We start from the raw sequence: 15361 nt of genomic DNA on the forward strand, positions 1-15361 counted from the left end.
TATATGTTCTGTGATTTTGATGTTCAGAACACTTTCCATTATTTTTCCTGGCACTGAAATCAGGCTAACCGGTCTGTAGTTTCCCGGATCGCCCCTGGAGCCCTTTTTAAATATTGGGGTTACATTTGCTATCCTCCAGTCTTCAGGTACAATGGATGATTTTAATGATAGGTTACAAATTTTTACTAATAGGTCTGAAATTTCATTTTTTAGTTCCTTCAGAACTCTGGGGTGTATACCATCCGGTCCAGGTGATTTACTACTCTTCAGTTTGTCAATCAGGTCTACCACATCTTCTAGGTTCACCGTGATTTGATTTAATCCATCTGAATCATTACCCATGAAAACCTTCTCCATCATGGGTACCTCCCCAACATCCTCTTCAGTAAACACCGAAGCAAAGAAATCATTTAATCTTTCCGCGATGGCCTTATCTTCTCTAAGTGCCCCTTTAACCCCTCGATCATCTAACTGTTCAACTGACTCCCTCACGGGCTTTCTGCTTCGGATATATTTAAAAAGGTTTTTACTGTGGCTTTTTGCCTCTACAGCCAACTTCTTTTCAAATTCTCTCTAAGCCTGTCTTATCAATATCTTACATTTAACTTGCCAATGTTTATGCTTTATCCTATTTTCTTCTGTTGGATCCTTCTTCCAATTTTTGAATGAAGATCTTTTGGCTAAAATAGCTTTTCACCTCCCCCCTTTTAACCATGCCGGTAATAGTTTTGCCTTCTTTCCACCTTTCTTAATGTGTGGAATACATCTGGACTGTGCTTCTAGAATGGTATTTTTTTTTTAACAATGACCACGCCTCTTGGACATTTTTTCACTTTTGTAGCTGCTCCTTTCAGTTTTTTTCTAACAATTTTTCTCATTTTATCAAAGTTTCCCTTTTGAACGTTTAGCACGAGAGCCGTGGATTTGCACACTGTTCCTCTTCCAGTCATTAAATCAAATTTGATCATATTATGATCACTATTGCCAAGCGGCCCCACCACCGTTGCCTCTCTCACCAAATCCTGTGCTCCACTGAGAATTAGATCTAAAAATGCTCCCTCTCTTGTCGGTTCCTGAACCAATTGCTCCATAAAGCTATCATTTATTCCATCCAGGAACGTTCTCACTCTAGCGTGTCCCGATGATACATTTACCCAGTCAATATTGGGGTAATTGAAGTCTCCCATTATTACTGCACTACCAATTTGGTTAGCTTCCCTAATTTCCCTTAGCATTTCACTGTCCGTCTCACCATCTTGACCAGGTGGACGGTAGTATACTATTACTATAGTCTTCCCCAACACACAAGGGATTTCTACCCATAAAGATTCAATTTTGTATTTAGTCTCATGCAGGATGTTTATCCTGTTGGACTTTATGCCATCCTGGACATAAAGCGCCACACCTCCTCCCGGGTGCTCCTCTCTGTCATTGAGATATAATTTGTACCCAGGTATAGCACTGTCCCATTGGTTATCCTCTTTCCACCATGTCTCTGAGATGCCAATTAAGTCTATGTCATCATTTACTGCTATACATTCTAATTCTCCCATCTTATTTCTTAAACCTCTGGCATTAGCATACAAACATTTCAAAGTTTGGTTTTTGTTTGTATTTTCATTCTGCTTTTTAATTGATAGGGATGATGGAATTTTTTAGCTCAGGTGAGTTTTCAGTTACAGGCACTTGGACTACTTTTCTTATTATTGGAACCTCACTGTCGGGATGCCCTAATTCTAATGCATCATTAGTATCCTTTGAAGATACCTCCCTCCGAACCATGCGCTGCTGAGTGACTGTTGGCTTTCCCCTTTGTTCTAGTTTAAAAGCTGCTCTCTCTCCTTTTTAAAGGTTAGCGCCAGCAGTCTGGTTCCACCCTGGTTAAGGTGGAGCCCATCCCTTCGGAAGAGACTCCCCCTTCCCCAAAAGGTTCCCCAGTTCCTAACAAAACTGAATCCCTCTTCCTTGCACCATCATCTCTTCCACGCATTGAGACTCCGGAGCTCTGCCTGCCTCTGCTGACCTGCGCGTGGAACAGGGAGCATTTCAGAGAATGCTACCCTGGAGGTTCTGGATTTAAGCTTTCTACCTAAGAGCCTAAATTTGGCTTCCAGAACCTCCCTCCCACATTTTCCTATGTCGTTGGTGCCCACATGTACCACGACAGTCGGCTCCTCCCCAGCACTGTCTAAAATCCTATCTAGGTGACACGTGAGGTCCGCCACCTTCGCACCAGGTAGGCAAGTTACCAGGCGATCTTCACGCCCACCAGCCACCCAGCTGTCTACATTCCTAATAATCGAATCGCCAACTATGACGGCCGACCTAACCCTTCCCTCCTGGGCAGTAGGCCTTCGGGAGATATCCTCAGTGTGAAAGGACAATGCATCACCTGGAGAGCAGGATCCTCGCTGCAGGATCCTTTCCTGCTGCACCCGGTTGATGCTCTCCCATCATGAGACCTTCTTCCTCCAAGGCAGCACCAGGGCTGCCAGTCTGAAGTTGGGACCTGGCTACTAGGTCCCTGAAGGTCTCATCTATATACCTCTCTGTCTGCCTCAGCTCCTCCAGGTCTGCCACTCTAGCCTCCAGAGATCGGACTCGTTCTCTGAGAGCCAGGAGCTCTTTGCATCGCATGCACAACATATGCTAAAAATCCACCCCAATGCATTTACTGTAAATAGCTCTTTGTATCCTGTGCAATTCCTCCTTTCCCTCCCCTTGCAACCCATGCAATTCATCCTTCCCCTCCCTATATGCAATATGCAACCCTTCTCCCCTCCACATTGCATTCTATGCATTCCGTCCATCCTCATCCCCCCCCATCCCCCCCCATCCCCCAAACATTTCTCTCAATATCTCAGTTATCCAACAACTCCTATTTAAGTTTCTTTCTTTAAGCCTCGTTAGTAATTGTGTAGTTTTTTAATCACTGTTTTCCTATAAGTTCTATGTAAAGCCTCTGTTTTGCTGATTTTTCAAGTTATAATGTAAACCGAACTGATGTTATTCTACGAAGTCCGGTATATAAAAACCACAAATAAAATAAATAAACAAACTTCTCACCGGTGGGTAAAAAATCATACATGTGACACTCGATGCAAAGGACTGGGAAGCCCCCCTCTTGCTGCTGGACTGCTGCCTTCATCTCACTTTTGATCAGTTCCTATTTAAGTTTTAGGTTGCTATGGGAGTAGGAATGTGTCTAACGTCCCTTAAATGTATTAGTGAATTCACTATGTGTCTGGTAGTGGCCTACCGGGGTCTGATCGAATTCTCAATAAAGTTTTTGTTGATGGGGTTTTGTTTTTTTTTGTGAAAGTGGCACCTGCCTATAAATTAAGGGATGAATTGGGAGAAGCGAGCTCGGATCAAATCATTATCTGTTACTATCCGTCCCTGTCTGTCCTTAATCTTCAAAATCTGATTTTGCTGGGCCCTGGCCTTAAGCGACTGTGCCAATAGTTTACTTGCCTTGTTATCCCCTTCAAAATGTTCTTGCCTTATTCAGTCTAGTTGAAACGCAATTTTTTTTACGCGTCCAATGTATGGAGCTCCTGTCTTAATGTTTCTAATTGCCTGCCAAGATTGCGATCTTAAGTCCTTTGTGCGTTAGTTCTAACTTCCCTATTTTGTACAATAATGCCTCCCTTTTCTTTTCACACTCCTTGTGGACATAGGAAGTGTGAGATATCAGATGCCCTCTAGCTACAGATTTAAAGCAATTCCAAATAGTTCCCTTGGACACTTCCCCTGTATCATTTTTCTTCAAGATGGCTCCCTGACTAGACGCACTTTCAGACGCTCCTGCCTTTCGCTGTACCTAAATTGGATTTTCTTCATTAATTTCTTCAATGCCTCACAAAAGAAAGGGGAAGGTGAGGGTTTATCCACCCAAGCCCTCACTTCCCGCAGGACAGCGGGTAATCTCCGAATATGCGTCCCCCATTCCATCAGGAACAACGAGCCCCGCTAGCGGTAAGGGAGGAGGAGTCCCTTCTCCGCTTGGGGAAATATCGCTGTCCCCCCCCGAACCACGACTACTGCCGAATGCTACCTCAGCGTGTACAGCCGGGCAAGTTGAGTCGCCAGTGCGAAACGTCACAGGAGCGACTTCTGTGGGTGGACTGCTGGGAGGCACCGCGAATGTGAAGGGATCACCCGACGCCTCGAGCCCTCTCGAAACTGCAGCAAGGAGTGAGTATCGAAATGAGGATATGTTGCAGAGACTTAGAACAGCAGCGGGTGGAGGAGAGGCAACGAGTGGCCTAACTAGGGCTTTATACAGCAGTATAAAGTCAATACGAGTGTAAACTTGATGCACCTTGGAGAGGAACATATAGTTCCTTTCTGTAGGATGCAGGAATCTCCAAATAAAATGCCTGAGATCAAGCGATTTTTTCCTCACAGACATCCTTAATCTGTGTCAGGATATCCCGTTAAATTTTTTCTGCGTTTGGCGGTCTGATGCACAAAATACGCGAAGGCTCGGCTAGTTGGATTGGGGAGAGAGTGCCTTAGGCAACCATTCGGAAGCATGACATCACTTCCTCCGTGATAAGAGTTTCTGTATGGATTGAAGCGCTGCGAACCTCTGCCCCTGGAAGATCGGGGAAAGGGGCGTTGTTGTTTCTTATTCCTGTCCTCCGGCAGGCGCAGCAATGGGGACTCGCCCCATTTGGTGGCCAGTTTCTCTAGTTCGCTGCCGAACAGGAGAGATCCCTTTAAGGGCATCCTTGTGAGTAACGTTTTGGATGATGCGTCGGCCGACCAGCTTCGGAGCCATAGTTGCCTCCTGGCTGCCACAGCTGATGACATTCCTCTAGCCACTGTTTGTACCAGATCGGAAGTAAAGCCACAAAGTGTTCCATTTTTGAGAACCGGTCGACAGTGACCCAGATGGTATTATTACCACCGGAGGGTGGTAGATCCACTACAAAATCAGTTGCTATGTGAGTCGAGGGATCATCTGGTGCAGGTAAAGGTTGGAGAAGGCCCCAGGGGCGTCCTGACAGTGGTTTTTGTCTGGCGCAGGAGGTGACGTAAGCTTGAACGTCCTCTTTTATTGTAGGCTATCAGTAATATCGTTGGAGCATGGCGAGTGTACGACTCTGTCCAGGATGTCCAGCCAGTCTGAAATCATGAGCCCATCTAAGCAACTTCTCTCTCATGTTTCGGGCCATGACCGTCTTTCCAATGGGTACAGAATGGGTGGCTGCAAAAAACACTTTCTTTGGGTCAATTATGTGTTGAGGCTCATCAGGCACATCCTCCGGAAAGAAGGACAGTGATACTTCAGTTTATCGGCTCCAGGCAGGCATTAATATCTGAGCGATAAATGTGCGTCTGAGACGCACATTTATCTTTTTGCATTTGGAGTGAATGAGTGCATTTGCATGTGATGAGCACTAACTCATTCACTCCGCATCCGACGTGCGTTAAATAGGCGCTAATCCTTCTATTGCATTAGGGGGATTTAAGCCGCGTCCAACAGCGGGTTACCCTCCGGCCAGTTGCCAGGTTTTCATGAAAGAACAAGCACTTTTTTCCCCAAAAAACCAAGCCCAAAAAAAGCCCAAAACTCATGAGATTGAATTTTCAATCTCCTCACGTTCATTCCCCCCTCCTCTCATTGCAGACAGCAGGCTGAATCCATGCTTCCAGTTCACATTCCTCTTCCCACACTTTGCAGTACCTTTTACCGTACTTCGCCCAGTTCCTTACCTTAGCCATGGCAGATCAAAGCCATTCAGTAGCGCAGCAGCCAATGACAGAAACAGTAGGTATGGACAGGCTTTCTTACAAAGGTGATCTGCTGCAGGGAGAAGAAATGAAAGGGAAAAAAAAAGCAAAATTAGATGAAAGCAAACGTGGTGTAGAACCAAAAAAAAATAGCATTACAAGTTTCCATGTCACTTTTTTTTTTTTTTTATCTGTAGTCAGTAGGTATGGACAGGCTCTTACAAAGGTGATCTGCTGCAGGGAGAAGAAATGAGAAAAAAAAAAAGATTAAATCAAGTGGTGTAGAACAAATTAAAAAACCACCAGCCCCTCACACTCCTTCCCCCCTCCGAGCTCATCCCTGGCCCCCACACACTCATTCCCCCCACACTCATTCCTCCCCTCCTGATACCTGGCTGTAGCCAGCCGAGTGCTACCCTCCCTTCAGCATTCAGGTCTGCAGTAGCACAGAAGATTCATTCTCTGTTACAATGCTGTGCTGGGTCTGACTCTGCCCACCTATTTTATTGGAAAGGCGCCCTGCTCTAGTCAAAAAAAAAAAAAAAAAAAAAGTATCCAGAAACCATACTGCCCACATCCCGTGGGTTAAGTACGGACCAAAATTCAGAGGTTGACCTTTCGATAAACAAGATGCCTCGATTTTCCGAGGCAGCGATCTACAGATCCGCGTGTACTCCCTCCCAGTCTAGAGAAGGGCCAGAAAGAAGAAGAAGAGTCAGTTTAGTCAGTCTACTCAGCGGGTCACACTGCCCGAAGGCAGAAAGGAATCACTGGCTCAGCCAGTGATTCCTTTAGCACATCGCAGATCCGAGAGGGGGAAAAGAAGAGGTGTGGGACTCATGAGAAAAAAAAAAAAAAAGACAGGCACCTACACACAGAGGTGAAGGGTGGAGGCGGGCAGAGGACGCAGGCGACCCCCCAGTCAGCTGTAAATAGTGGGATGTTGTTCCTCCGCATGGCGACTGCGTCCTCTGCCTGTAAACGGGACCGCACCAAGGAGCAAAAGAACAGCTCGCACAGGGCTGATACTTTGCCGGCCAGTTTCGCCTCCCTGGTGCACCGGATAGTATGCTTTGCGGGCTCGCCTTCGCGTTACTGGCTGCCTTGATGCGGCATGGCCATAAACAAGGAGGTGGGGGGAGAAGGACAACCAAAAGCGTAAAAATAAGTTTTTCAGAAATGCAATGAAGGGGGGGTGAGGCGGGGACAAAGCCAGTAGGCGTGGGTGACAGATTCCAGAGCCTGGCAAAAGGGGCAGGCCGCGGAACCGGTAATGGCCTCCATCATGCCACCTGTGAGAATTGCATGTGCCACCCTCCATGCCAAGTCCGAGCTCTTCCTGGGGGTGGGGAAGGTGTAAAAGGATTCCACCTGTGGTCCCCTATCGCCGCCGATCTGCTCCTCCAGATGGTGTCAGGGCGCGAGGCGAGCACCAGATATAGGAGGCTGTACAGTGCTTTTCGGCGAAGAACTTCGAAAGGGGCTGCGGGGAAACAGTGCAACCTACTGAGGCCTCTTGGCCAGAAGGGGGGCGGGCGGAGGGGGAGGCCCTCTTAATGGGGCCTATACTCAGGTCCGGAGCAGGGGGGAGTGGAAGAACAGCGGCGACCTCCAGCCTGCGGAACACACCCCCCCCCCCCCCTGAGAGAGCGGACTGAGTTACCCTCACCTGGGTGAACCCTATGTCTACGGGGGCAGGGATGCTGACGGCCATCCACTGTGCCAGAGTAAACGGCAGGAGCTCTGCGGATCGGTCCCCTGACTGGGGGTGACCAATCTCAGCGGTGCCGGCCGAGGCCAGCCGACGGCATACCACAGAGGACTCCAAACGGGGTTCTTCAAGGAAGTCCTCCGTGGGGACCGCCAGCCTCCTCGTCACGGAAACCATGCTCCAAGACTTACAAAGTTCTCGATAGAAAGATGGCAGCGACGAGAGGCCATGGTCATACCTTCTCGCATTGATCACAAACAGCTGCCAGTCATACTGCAACCCGCCCACCTGGCGAAAAAAAGAAAGCTGCCAGAGGGCGCCATGGGGGCGGTGGGTCTGCCTTCAGGAATCTCTGTAGGGCCTGTAAGTGGAAGGTGTGTGTCTGGCTCTTCAGACACACAAGGCCCTGTCCACCCTCCTCCAATGGAAAAGACAGGGTACCCGCAGAGACCCAATGCCTCTTGCCGGCCCAGAAGAAATCCAGCAACTTTCTCTGGGTCCGGACAAGAAACTCCAGGGGGGGGAGTCAGGGTGGTCAGCTTGTGCCACAGCATGCTGGCCACAAGCTGATTCGCCACCAAAACCCTCCCGCAGTATGACACCAGCCGCAGCAACCCCGCCCACGATCTCAGGCGAGCGTAGACTCTCTCATCCAGCCCCTGCCAGTTAACTGGGGCCCTGGTTTCCGCCGTGGAGAGATGGACACCCAGATATTTTAGGGTCTCCCGGCTCCAGGAAAAACTAGCAAACTCGCTCGGGAGCACGTCCCTCTGCTGCAGTCCTATCACGAGCACCGAGCATTTGGCCCAGTTGATTCAGAAAGGAAAAATGTGCAGCCTTTGGGTAGGTGCTAATTTCTCCAGGCACCGGGAAAGTGCACAGAAAAGCAGTAAAAACTGCTTTTCTGTGCATCCTCTGACTTAATATCATGGTGATATTAAGTCAGAGGTCCTGAAAGTTACCAAAAGTAAAAAAAAAAAATAATTTGAAGTTGGCCTATGGCTAGAAAACCGGACGCTAGTGTCCCTAGTGCCTCCTTTTACCTGTTTTTACTGCTGGGCCTAATTTGCATACTAAATCGCCCGCTCTCCCGTAGACTTTACTGTATCGGCCTGGCTGTTGGCATGCGTAGTCTTTTTTATTTGCTGCCTTCATCTCTCCCTTCACCTTTCTCCCCCATTTGCTGTGCGTCATTTTCTAATTCAGTGGCTTCAGCTAGCTGGTTTGAGGTGTTTTGCTTTGAAGCTGCTTCAACCAAGTGGGTAGCAATCACTTTTTATTTCAGCTACTGAGTTGCTTCAGGAACAGGACCAGGCTAATTAACACTTTGTTGCCTCGGGCTCTCTGTTCCCTGGCCTTGGTGTGGGCGGGAATCTGGTATCTATGGCAACTGATTGCTTTCAGCTTCCTGCCTGCTGAAGTGTAGTGGAGGAGGGGAGGGCTTCTGCCCCTTTTTTTGGCTGCAAGGTTTGTAACAAAGGGACAGGGGAGGAGCTGAGCAGCTTTCACTCTGTCCTTTCAATCTCGATCTCCCAAGTTGTGTGTGCTCAGTTGAATTCAGTCTTTTTTTTTTTATTCAGTTCGATTCTACACACTCACCAGTGTTTTGCTTCAGAACCCTTTAATAATTCTTAATAAATCTCCACAATTATTCAGGTCCTTGTTGTCAGACTTTTGCTGTTAAGTCAGTAGAGTTGGCAGAGCTCAGGTTACTATGACAACAGATTGCCCTCTGCCTGTAGGAATGGTAGGGGGCAGGGAGAGCGTTTCTCGGCTCAGGGAATTTGAATGGACTTAAGTACAGTAGTTAAGTCCTTTGTTTCACTTACACAAAGCCAAATGCTTCTTTACTGCTCCTAGTATTCCTTGCTTACAGCATGGGCCGACTTAAATCTACATTTGCCTCTTAAATGCCTTGCAGACTCAAAGTTAGTTCTGAAGTGTAAATCTTTACACTCTAGGGTTTTTTATGCTCGATTCTTCCCCCACTGCAGGCATGGGAGGCTCTTCAAATGCAAGACAGTCTTTAACGAAGCCTGTTCAATGCAAACCTTCTGTATTTATTTAGTGCTTTTTTATACTGACATTCATGATACAGATCATATCATATCGGTTTGCATGGAACAAAAGGTAATAACGTTAACAGAAACCTAGTGGAAGGCAAAAAGTTACAATAAAACAGGGGTACTAGAACTGGGAGGAAGAGGAGCCAATAGCAGAAGATAACTCGGTAACTATAACAATAACAAATCATTTACAATATTGGTAATGGAGAGCATTGAATAAAGGGCATAGATAAATGACTATAGCTGTAGCAGGCTGAAATCCCTGTTTCCTTGTGCTGCATACAGTTCTTTGAAAGGCTTTCAGTTCAAGTTTCACAGACTGTACACATGAGTTTTTCCGAGTTTCTGCTTGCTGGTTTCTCACTTGTTATTATCTCCTGTATGATTTGAGCTTTTACTCTCAAACCATTGGCGAGTTACAACTGCAACCTCCTGTATGACACAGTTTTCTTATTTGCTGTTATCTAATTAGCTTTGCACACAGGGGTCCATGAACAACTGGGGGAAAGAAGGACGCGGGAAAGAACCCTGGGCAGGCAGCAGAACTGGAAACCCACTGGGGGAAGGGAAGGGAACTCAAACCAAGGCAAAAAAAAAAAAGAAAAGGGTTAGAAAAAAAGAGGCAAACCAACGAACTCCCGACCTGTGCTGTCCCTCTCTCCGGGCTGAGCCCCAGCTGCAGCCCGCACCCTCCCTCAGAAGGCAAGGAAGAAAAAAAAATTGTAAATTGAGACTCTTACCTTTCTTTGGGTCTGGGAAGGCAGGAATAAAAAGGCACCCGGAGAGAGCTTCAGCAGAAGCAGGGAGGGGAAGCTGGGCTGCCCTACAGGAGAAAAGCTCGGGAAAGAAAACCTGTGCTACTCTGCACGAGGAAGCAGGGACAGGGAGGGAGAAAGTGGTGTCTCTGGGTGGACTAAGGAGTGCAAAGCACTGCCTCAGCGCTCCACCGAGGGGAGGAGGGAAAGAAGCCCAATCTCGCGGGAAAGAAGCGAGGTTAGCAACGCTGCGGCCGGGACTGAGCTTTAGTGCAGTCGCTAAAGAATCATCACTCTGCGACTGCTGGTGGAGTTGCTGCTGCCGATGAGTCATCAATCTGCGACCGCGGGTGGAGCTGCTGCTGCCGATGAGTCATCAATCTGCGACTGCGGGTGGAGCTGCTGCTGCCGATGAGTCATCAATCTACGACTGCGGGTGGAGCTGCTGCTGCCGAAGAGTCATCATTCTGCGACTACGGGTGGGGGCTGCTGCCGCCGATGAGTCATCATTCTGCGACTGCGGGTGGAGCTGCCGCCGATGAGTCATCATTCTGCGACTGCTGGAGGGACTGTGTAGCAAAGGAAAAAGCGGCAACAACATTGAGGGTTGCTGGCAGTCAGGTGGCCATCCCAGCCCTAACGTAACCAGCACAAATGGGTTTTTTTTCCTGCAGAATGGAAAAGAAATAGCCCGATCTGCCAACAATGTGTGCACTACTGTGGGGCCATAATGTTTGCAGGTGAGCGAGGAGGAATCTCCCTCCCCCTCCTCTAGGTGTGTCGGAGGAATATTTATGCCAAAGAAAATATACAGAAAGAAATTAGAAGTTGTCTGATTAAAAGAAATGCAATATATACTGCAAAAAAAACTACACCTGGAGAAATCTTGAAGGGAAAAAAGAAAAATATAATCTTCAAAAATGCATTAACCTAATCTAGTAACTCAGTAAAACGATCGCATCACCACATTGTGCAGCCAGTATTTACTCTTTATTCCTGTGAAAAAAAAACCTCAGCTCACACTCTCTCATTCCTCCACTTCATAAAAACATAAGAAAGATGCCATACCGAGTCAGACCAAGGGTCCATCAAGCCCAGCATCCTGTTTCCACCAGGTTACAACAAGTACTGGCAAGTACCCAAACATAAAATAGATCCCATGCTACTATTGCCAATAATAGCAGTGAATATTCCCCAAGTCAAGGAATTCGTCTGAACTTTTTATAAACCCAGCTACCTAAGTACCCTAAGCACATGCTCTAGCAACGAATTCCACAGCTTAATTGTGCATTTTAAAAGAATTTTCTACAGTTTGTTTAAGTCTGCTATTTTTTCATTCATGGAGTGCCAAGGGGGAGCAATTTTAGGCAGCAGATTTTCAGGGCTGGCCTCACAGTCCTGGACAGTGGAAGCACTAGATGTACTAGGTAGTTGCTTAAAGTTCTACAGTTTTTAGGGCGACAGCAGCAGCAGTACTGGTTCAGGCTGGCATAAGCTAAGGTCCAAGCTCCCTGTTGCTTCTACCATCCTTGCCCAAATGGTTGTCTCCCATTGTAGTAACTTTCACTAGCACCATAATCCAACTTCACTTCCAAATTAATGGCAGCACTGATACTGCCACCTGTGCTCCCAGAACCACATTTGAGATTGTGGGAATTGGCAAGAACACTCCAGGAGCTGGGGGAGGGGTTGGGAGATAGAGGAAGTTAAATTTTCTGGGCTGGAGGGGGAGTGAATGCATGGCTGAAGTCTTACGTAGGGCATCTCATACCCTTGCACTGTCCCTACTGCCCCAACCCTGTCCTTGCAGTAAAAAAAAAACCTTGTCAAACATTTTTGGTCTGGATCAGACAGAGAGTTCATCAAGCCCAGCATCCTGTTTCCAACAGTGGCCAATCAAGATTACCAATACCCAAAATTAAATAGATCCCATGCTACTAATGCCAGTAAGAAGCAGAGCTATTTCCTAAATTAACATGATTAAGAGTGGTTTATGGACTTCTCCAGGAACTTATCCTAATCTTTTTTAAACCCAGCTAAACTAACTGCTTTAACCACATCCTCTGGCAATAAATTTCAGAGCTTAATTGTTCAATGAGTGAAAAATAATTTTCTCTGATTTGTTTTAAATGTGCTAGTTGCTAACTTCTAGTCCTTCTATTATCTGAAAGTGTAAATAACTGATTCAGATTTACTCCTTCAAGGCCTTTAATGATTTTATAGACTTCAGCTGTCTCTTCTCTGGGCTGAAGAGCCCTAATCTCGTTAACCTTTCCTCATAGGGGAGCCGCCAATCCATTCCATTTATCATTTTAGTCGCTCTTCTCAGTATTCCAGTACAACTATATCTTTATTGAGACTGGAATTGCACACAGATTCAAGGTGAGGTCTCACCATGGAGCATTATGACATTTACCATTTTATTCACCATTTCCTTCTTATTAATTCCTAACATTGTTTGCTTTTTGCATTGTATGCTTTTGACTGCCACAATATACTGAGCTGCTAATGCCCAGTTTTTTTCCTGTGTGGTAATTCCTAATATGGAACCTAACATTGTGTAACTATAGCATGGGTTGGTTTTTTTTAAACCTTTCTTTATTGAATTTTTAGTAATAACATCACGCATAAGAACAATCATCGTTAACAGGAGAACAATAATATAAAAAATATGGAACCTGAAAATACATACATAGCCCCACTGATTCCTCCCCCCCTCCCTTGGTCCCTTAGCAGGGAAAGTTAAGGTCCCATGTCCACTTAGTTTGATGTTTCATTGTCGCAAAGTACTATCGCTTAGTACTTTGTGACAAAGCAGAGCTCAGGGAGTTCTGGCTTGTCCCAGCTGGAGAGATTACAATTTGACATGTCTCTTACAGCACATACAAGACTGGTTAGAGGCCACGGAAAAATACTCACCAATTTCCTTTCTGTTAGCTTGGCCACACCCCTACAGGCCAGAAGTGCTTATGCAGATTCCTGGGGCTCAAATTCCTGCATGTTATAGTAAACATATGCTCATTATTTCTGGACGCAAGGCCTGGAGATACCTATGCCTAAATAAGTTACGTATAGGGAAGTGTCTCTCTCCATTTATTTATTTATTTATTTATTTATTTATTTAACATCTTTTCTATACCGTCATTAAGTTATTTACCATCATAACGGTTTACAGGCTGGCACAAATAGGCAAAACAAATGTTAGTACTTTAACAGAGGTGCCAATAGATAACCGCTAACATAATTTCATACAATATCTATCTGAATCATGTCCTATAATGTCCATTGAATACATGTCTCGTAGTTACCGTAGCTTACATGCCTGCAGCCGAAGCAATGCTGTGCTGGGCTCAGTCCTTTAAATACCTGAAGTTCCCCCGTAAACGCGGGGACTTCTGGGTTAAATTTTGACGCGCCGTGGTGGGTGGGGCTTGTGGCCGAGTTGCGTCGGCCCATGCTTCTGCCAGCGGATGTCGTTGAGAGGACTTGGAACCCGGAGCCCTTGCTGCCCCCAGATCGTCGCGAGGTAACAGTACCTCCCCCGCAAAGGCCCTCCCTCTTGTTCCTAGGGTGAGGTTTCCATGGAAAATGTTTATGAAATTCCCGGATTAAACGAGGGGCCTGTATATTATGGACTGGCTCCCAGGAATTCTCCTCCGGCCCATAATTCTTCCAAGAGATTAAATATTGTAATGTCCCTCTTGATCTTCTGACATCCAGGATCTCTTTGACTTCATATTGAGACCCATTGGGCAGGACCGCTGGGGTTGTCTGTTTAACCCTCCTTGCGGGCCAAGATAGGATTGCTGGTTTCAGTAAGGAGATGTGAAACATCGTGAATGTGCAAAGTAGGAGGCAGATGGAGTTTAAAGGATACCTTACTAATTTGCCGGTCGATAGGAAAAGGTCCAACAAATCGAGGTGAAAATTTTAGGGAAGGAGTGCGTAATTTGAGGTTCCGTGTGCTAAGCCACAGCAGGTCCTCCGGTTTGAGCGGGAATTCTGGTCTTCTTCCCTTGTCTGCTTGGTCCTTCATTTTACTGGCAGCTCATCGTAGTAAGACTTGAGTCTTGTCCCATAAAGTCGTCATGGAATGAACAATTTGTTCTACTGCCGGACAGGCAGAAGAGGTAGAGAGGGGGAGTGGAATTCTAGGATGTCTTCCAAAGACCAGGAAAAATGGTGATGAGCCAGAAGCCTGGTTAATGTGATTATTATGACACATCTCCGCCCAGGGCAATAAAGATGCCCAGTCGTCCTGTCGTTGATTGACATAACAATGTAAAAATGTTTTAAGTGTTTGATTTGTTCATTCAGTTAGCCCATTGGATTGGGGATGGTAAGTGGAAGAAAAATTGAGGTCTATTCTAAAAGTTTTGCAAAGATCCTTCCAATATTGTGCCGTAAACTGGACTCCTCTATCTGATACAATACTGGAAGGTAGACCATGGATTCGGAAGATGTGTTAAAAAACAATCGACACAACTCTGGTGCAGAAGGTAATTCCGGCAAAGGAACAAAGTATGCCATATGGGAAAACCGATCAATGACAACCCAAATTACGGAATTGCCCTCGGAAAGAGGGAGATCTGTGATAAAATCTGTTGCTATATGGTTCCATGGCTGATCTGGAATCGGAAGAGGTTGCAACAGTCCACGCGGTCGTTGTCTAGACGATTTTTGAGCCGCACAAGTAGGACAGGAGTCCATATACTTCTTGATGTCAGCCGCCCACTGTGGCCACCAATAATGACGGGACACGAGGCTCTTAGTTCCGAGTCTGCTGGGGTGTCCGGCAAATAAAGAATCATGGGCCCAGCGTAACACTTTTTGTCTGGAGCGTCTAGGTACTACAGTCTTCCCCTCAGGGACAGTGAAGGTCGCTGCCAATAATATGTGAGCCGGATCGATGGTATGTTGGGGCAACTCAGGAATATCCTCGGAAATAAAACTCTGTGATAATGCATCAGCACAAACATTCTTTTCGGAGGGTCGAAAATGTACTTTAAAGTCGAATCTGCTAAAAAAAAGTGCCCAACAAGCTTGGCGTGGATTTAAGCGTTGAGCATTAGACAAATAAGCCAGAT

The 15361-nt window shown here is 46.4% G+C and overlaps 1 protein-coding gene across 2 annotated transcripts in view; it reads right to left on the reverse strand.

The window, feature by feature from the left end:
* The window catches only part of LOC115083684 (gastrula zinc finger protein XlCGF57.1-like), a 46615-nt gene extending 36044 nt beyond the window's left edge, over positions 1 to 10571 (reverse strand). The window contains exons 1-2 of one of the 2 annotated variants that reach the window (XM_029587646.1): positions 10260 to 10571; positions 5725 to 5812 (exon numbers count right to left, since the gene is read on the reverse strand). In XM_029587646.1, the coding sequence (XP_029443506.1) occupies positions 5725 to 5733 (9 nt within the window). In that variant the 5' untranslated portion in view covers positions 5734 to 5812; positions 10260 to 10571. Of the gene's footprint in view, positions 1 to 5724; positions 5816 to 10259 lie in introns of both variants that reach the window. The other variant, XM_029587645.1, reaches the window with a different exon arrangement.
* Between the last annotated feature and the right edge of the window lie 4790 nt (positions 10572 to 15361).

The sequence above is a fragment of the Rhinatrema bivittatum genome, chromosome 2 (genome assembly GCF_901001135.1).
Source record: "Rhinatrema bivittatum chromosome 2, aRhiBiv1.1, whole genome shotgun sequence".
Classification (NCBI taxonomy): domain Eukaryota; kingdom Metazoa; phylum Chordata; class Amphibia; order Gymnophiona; family Rhinatrematidae; genus Rhinatrema; species Rhinatrema bivittatum.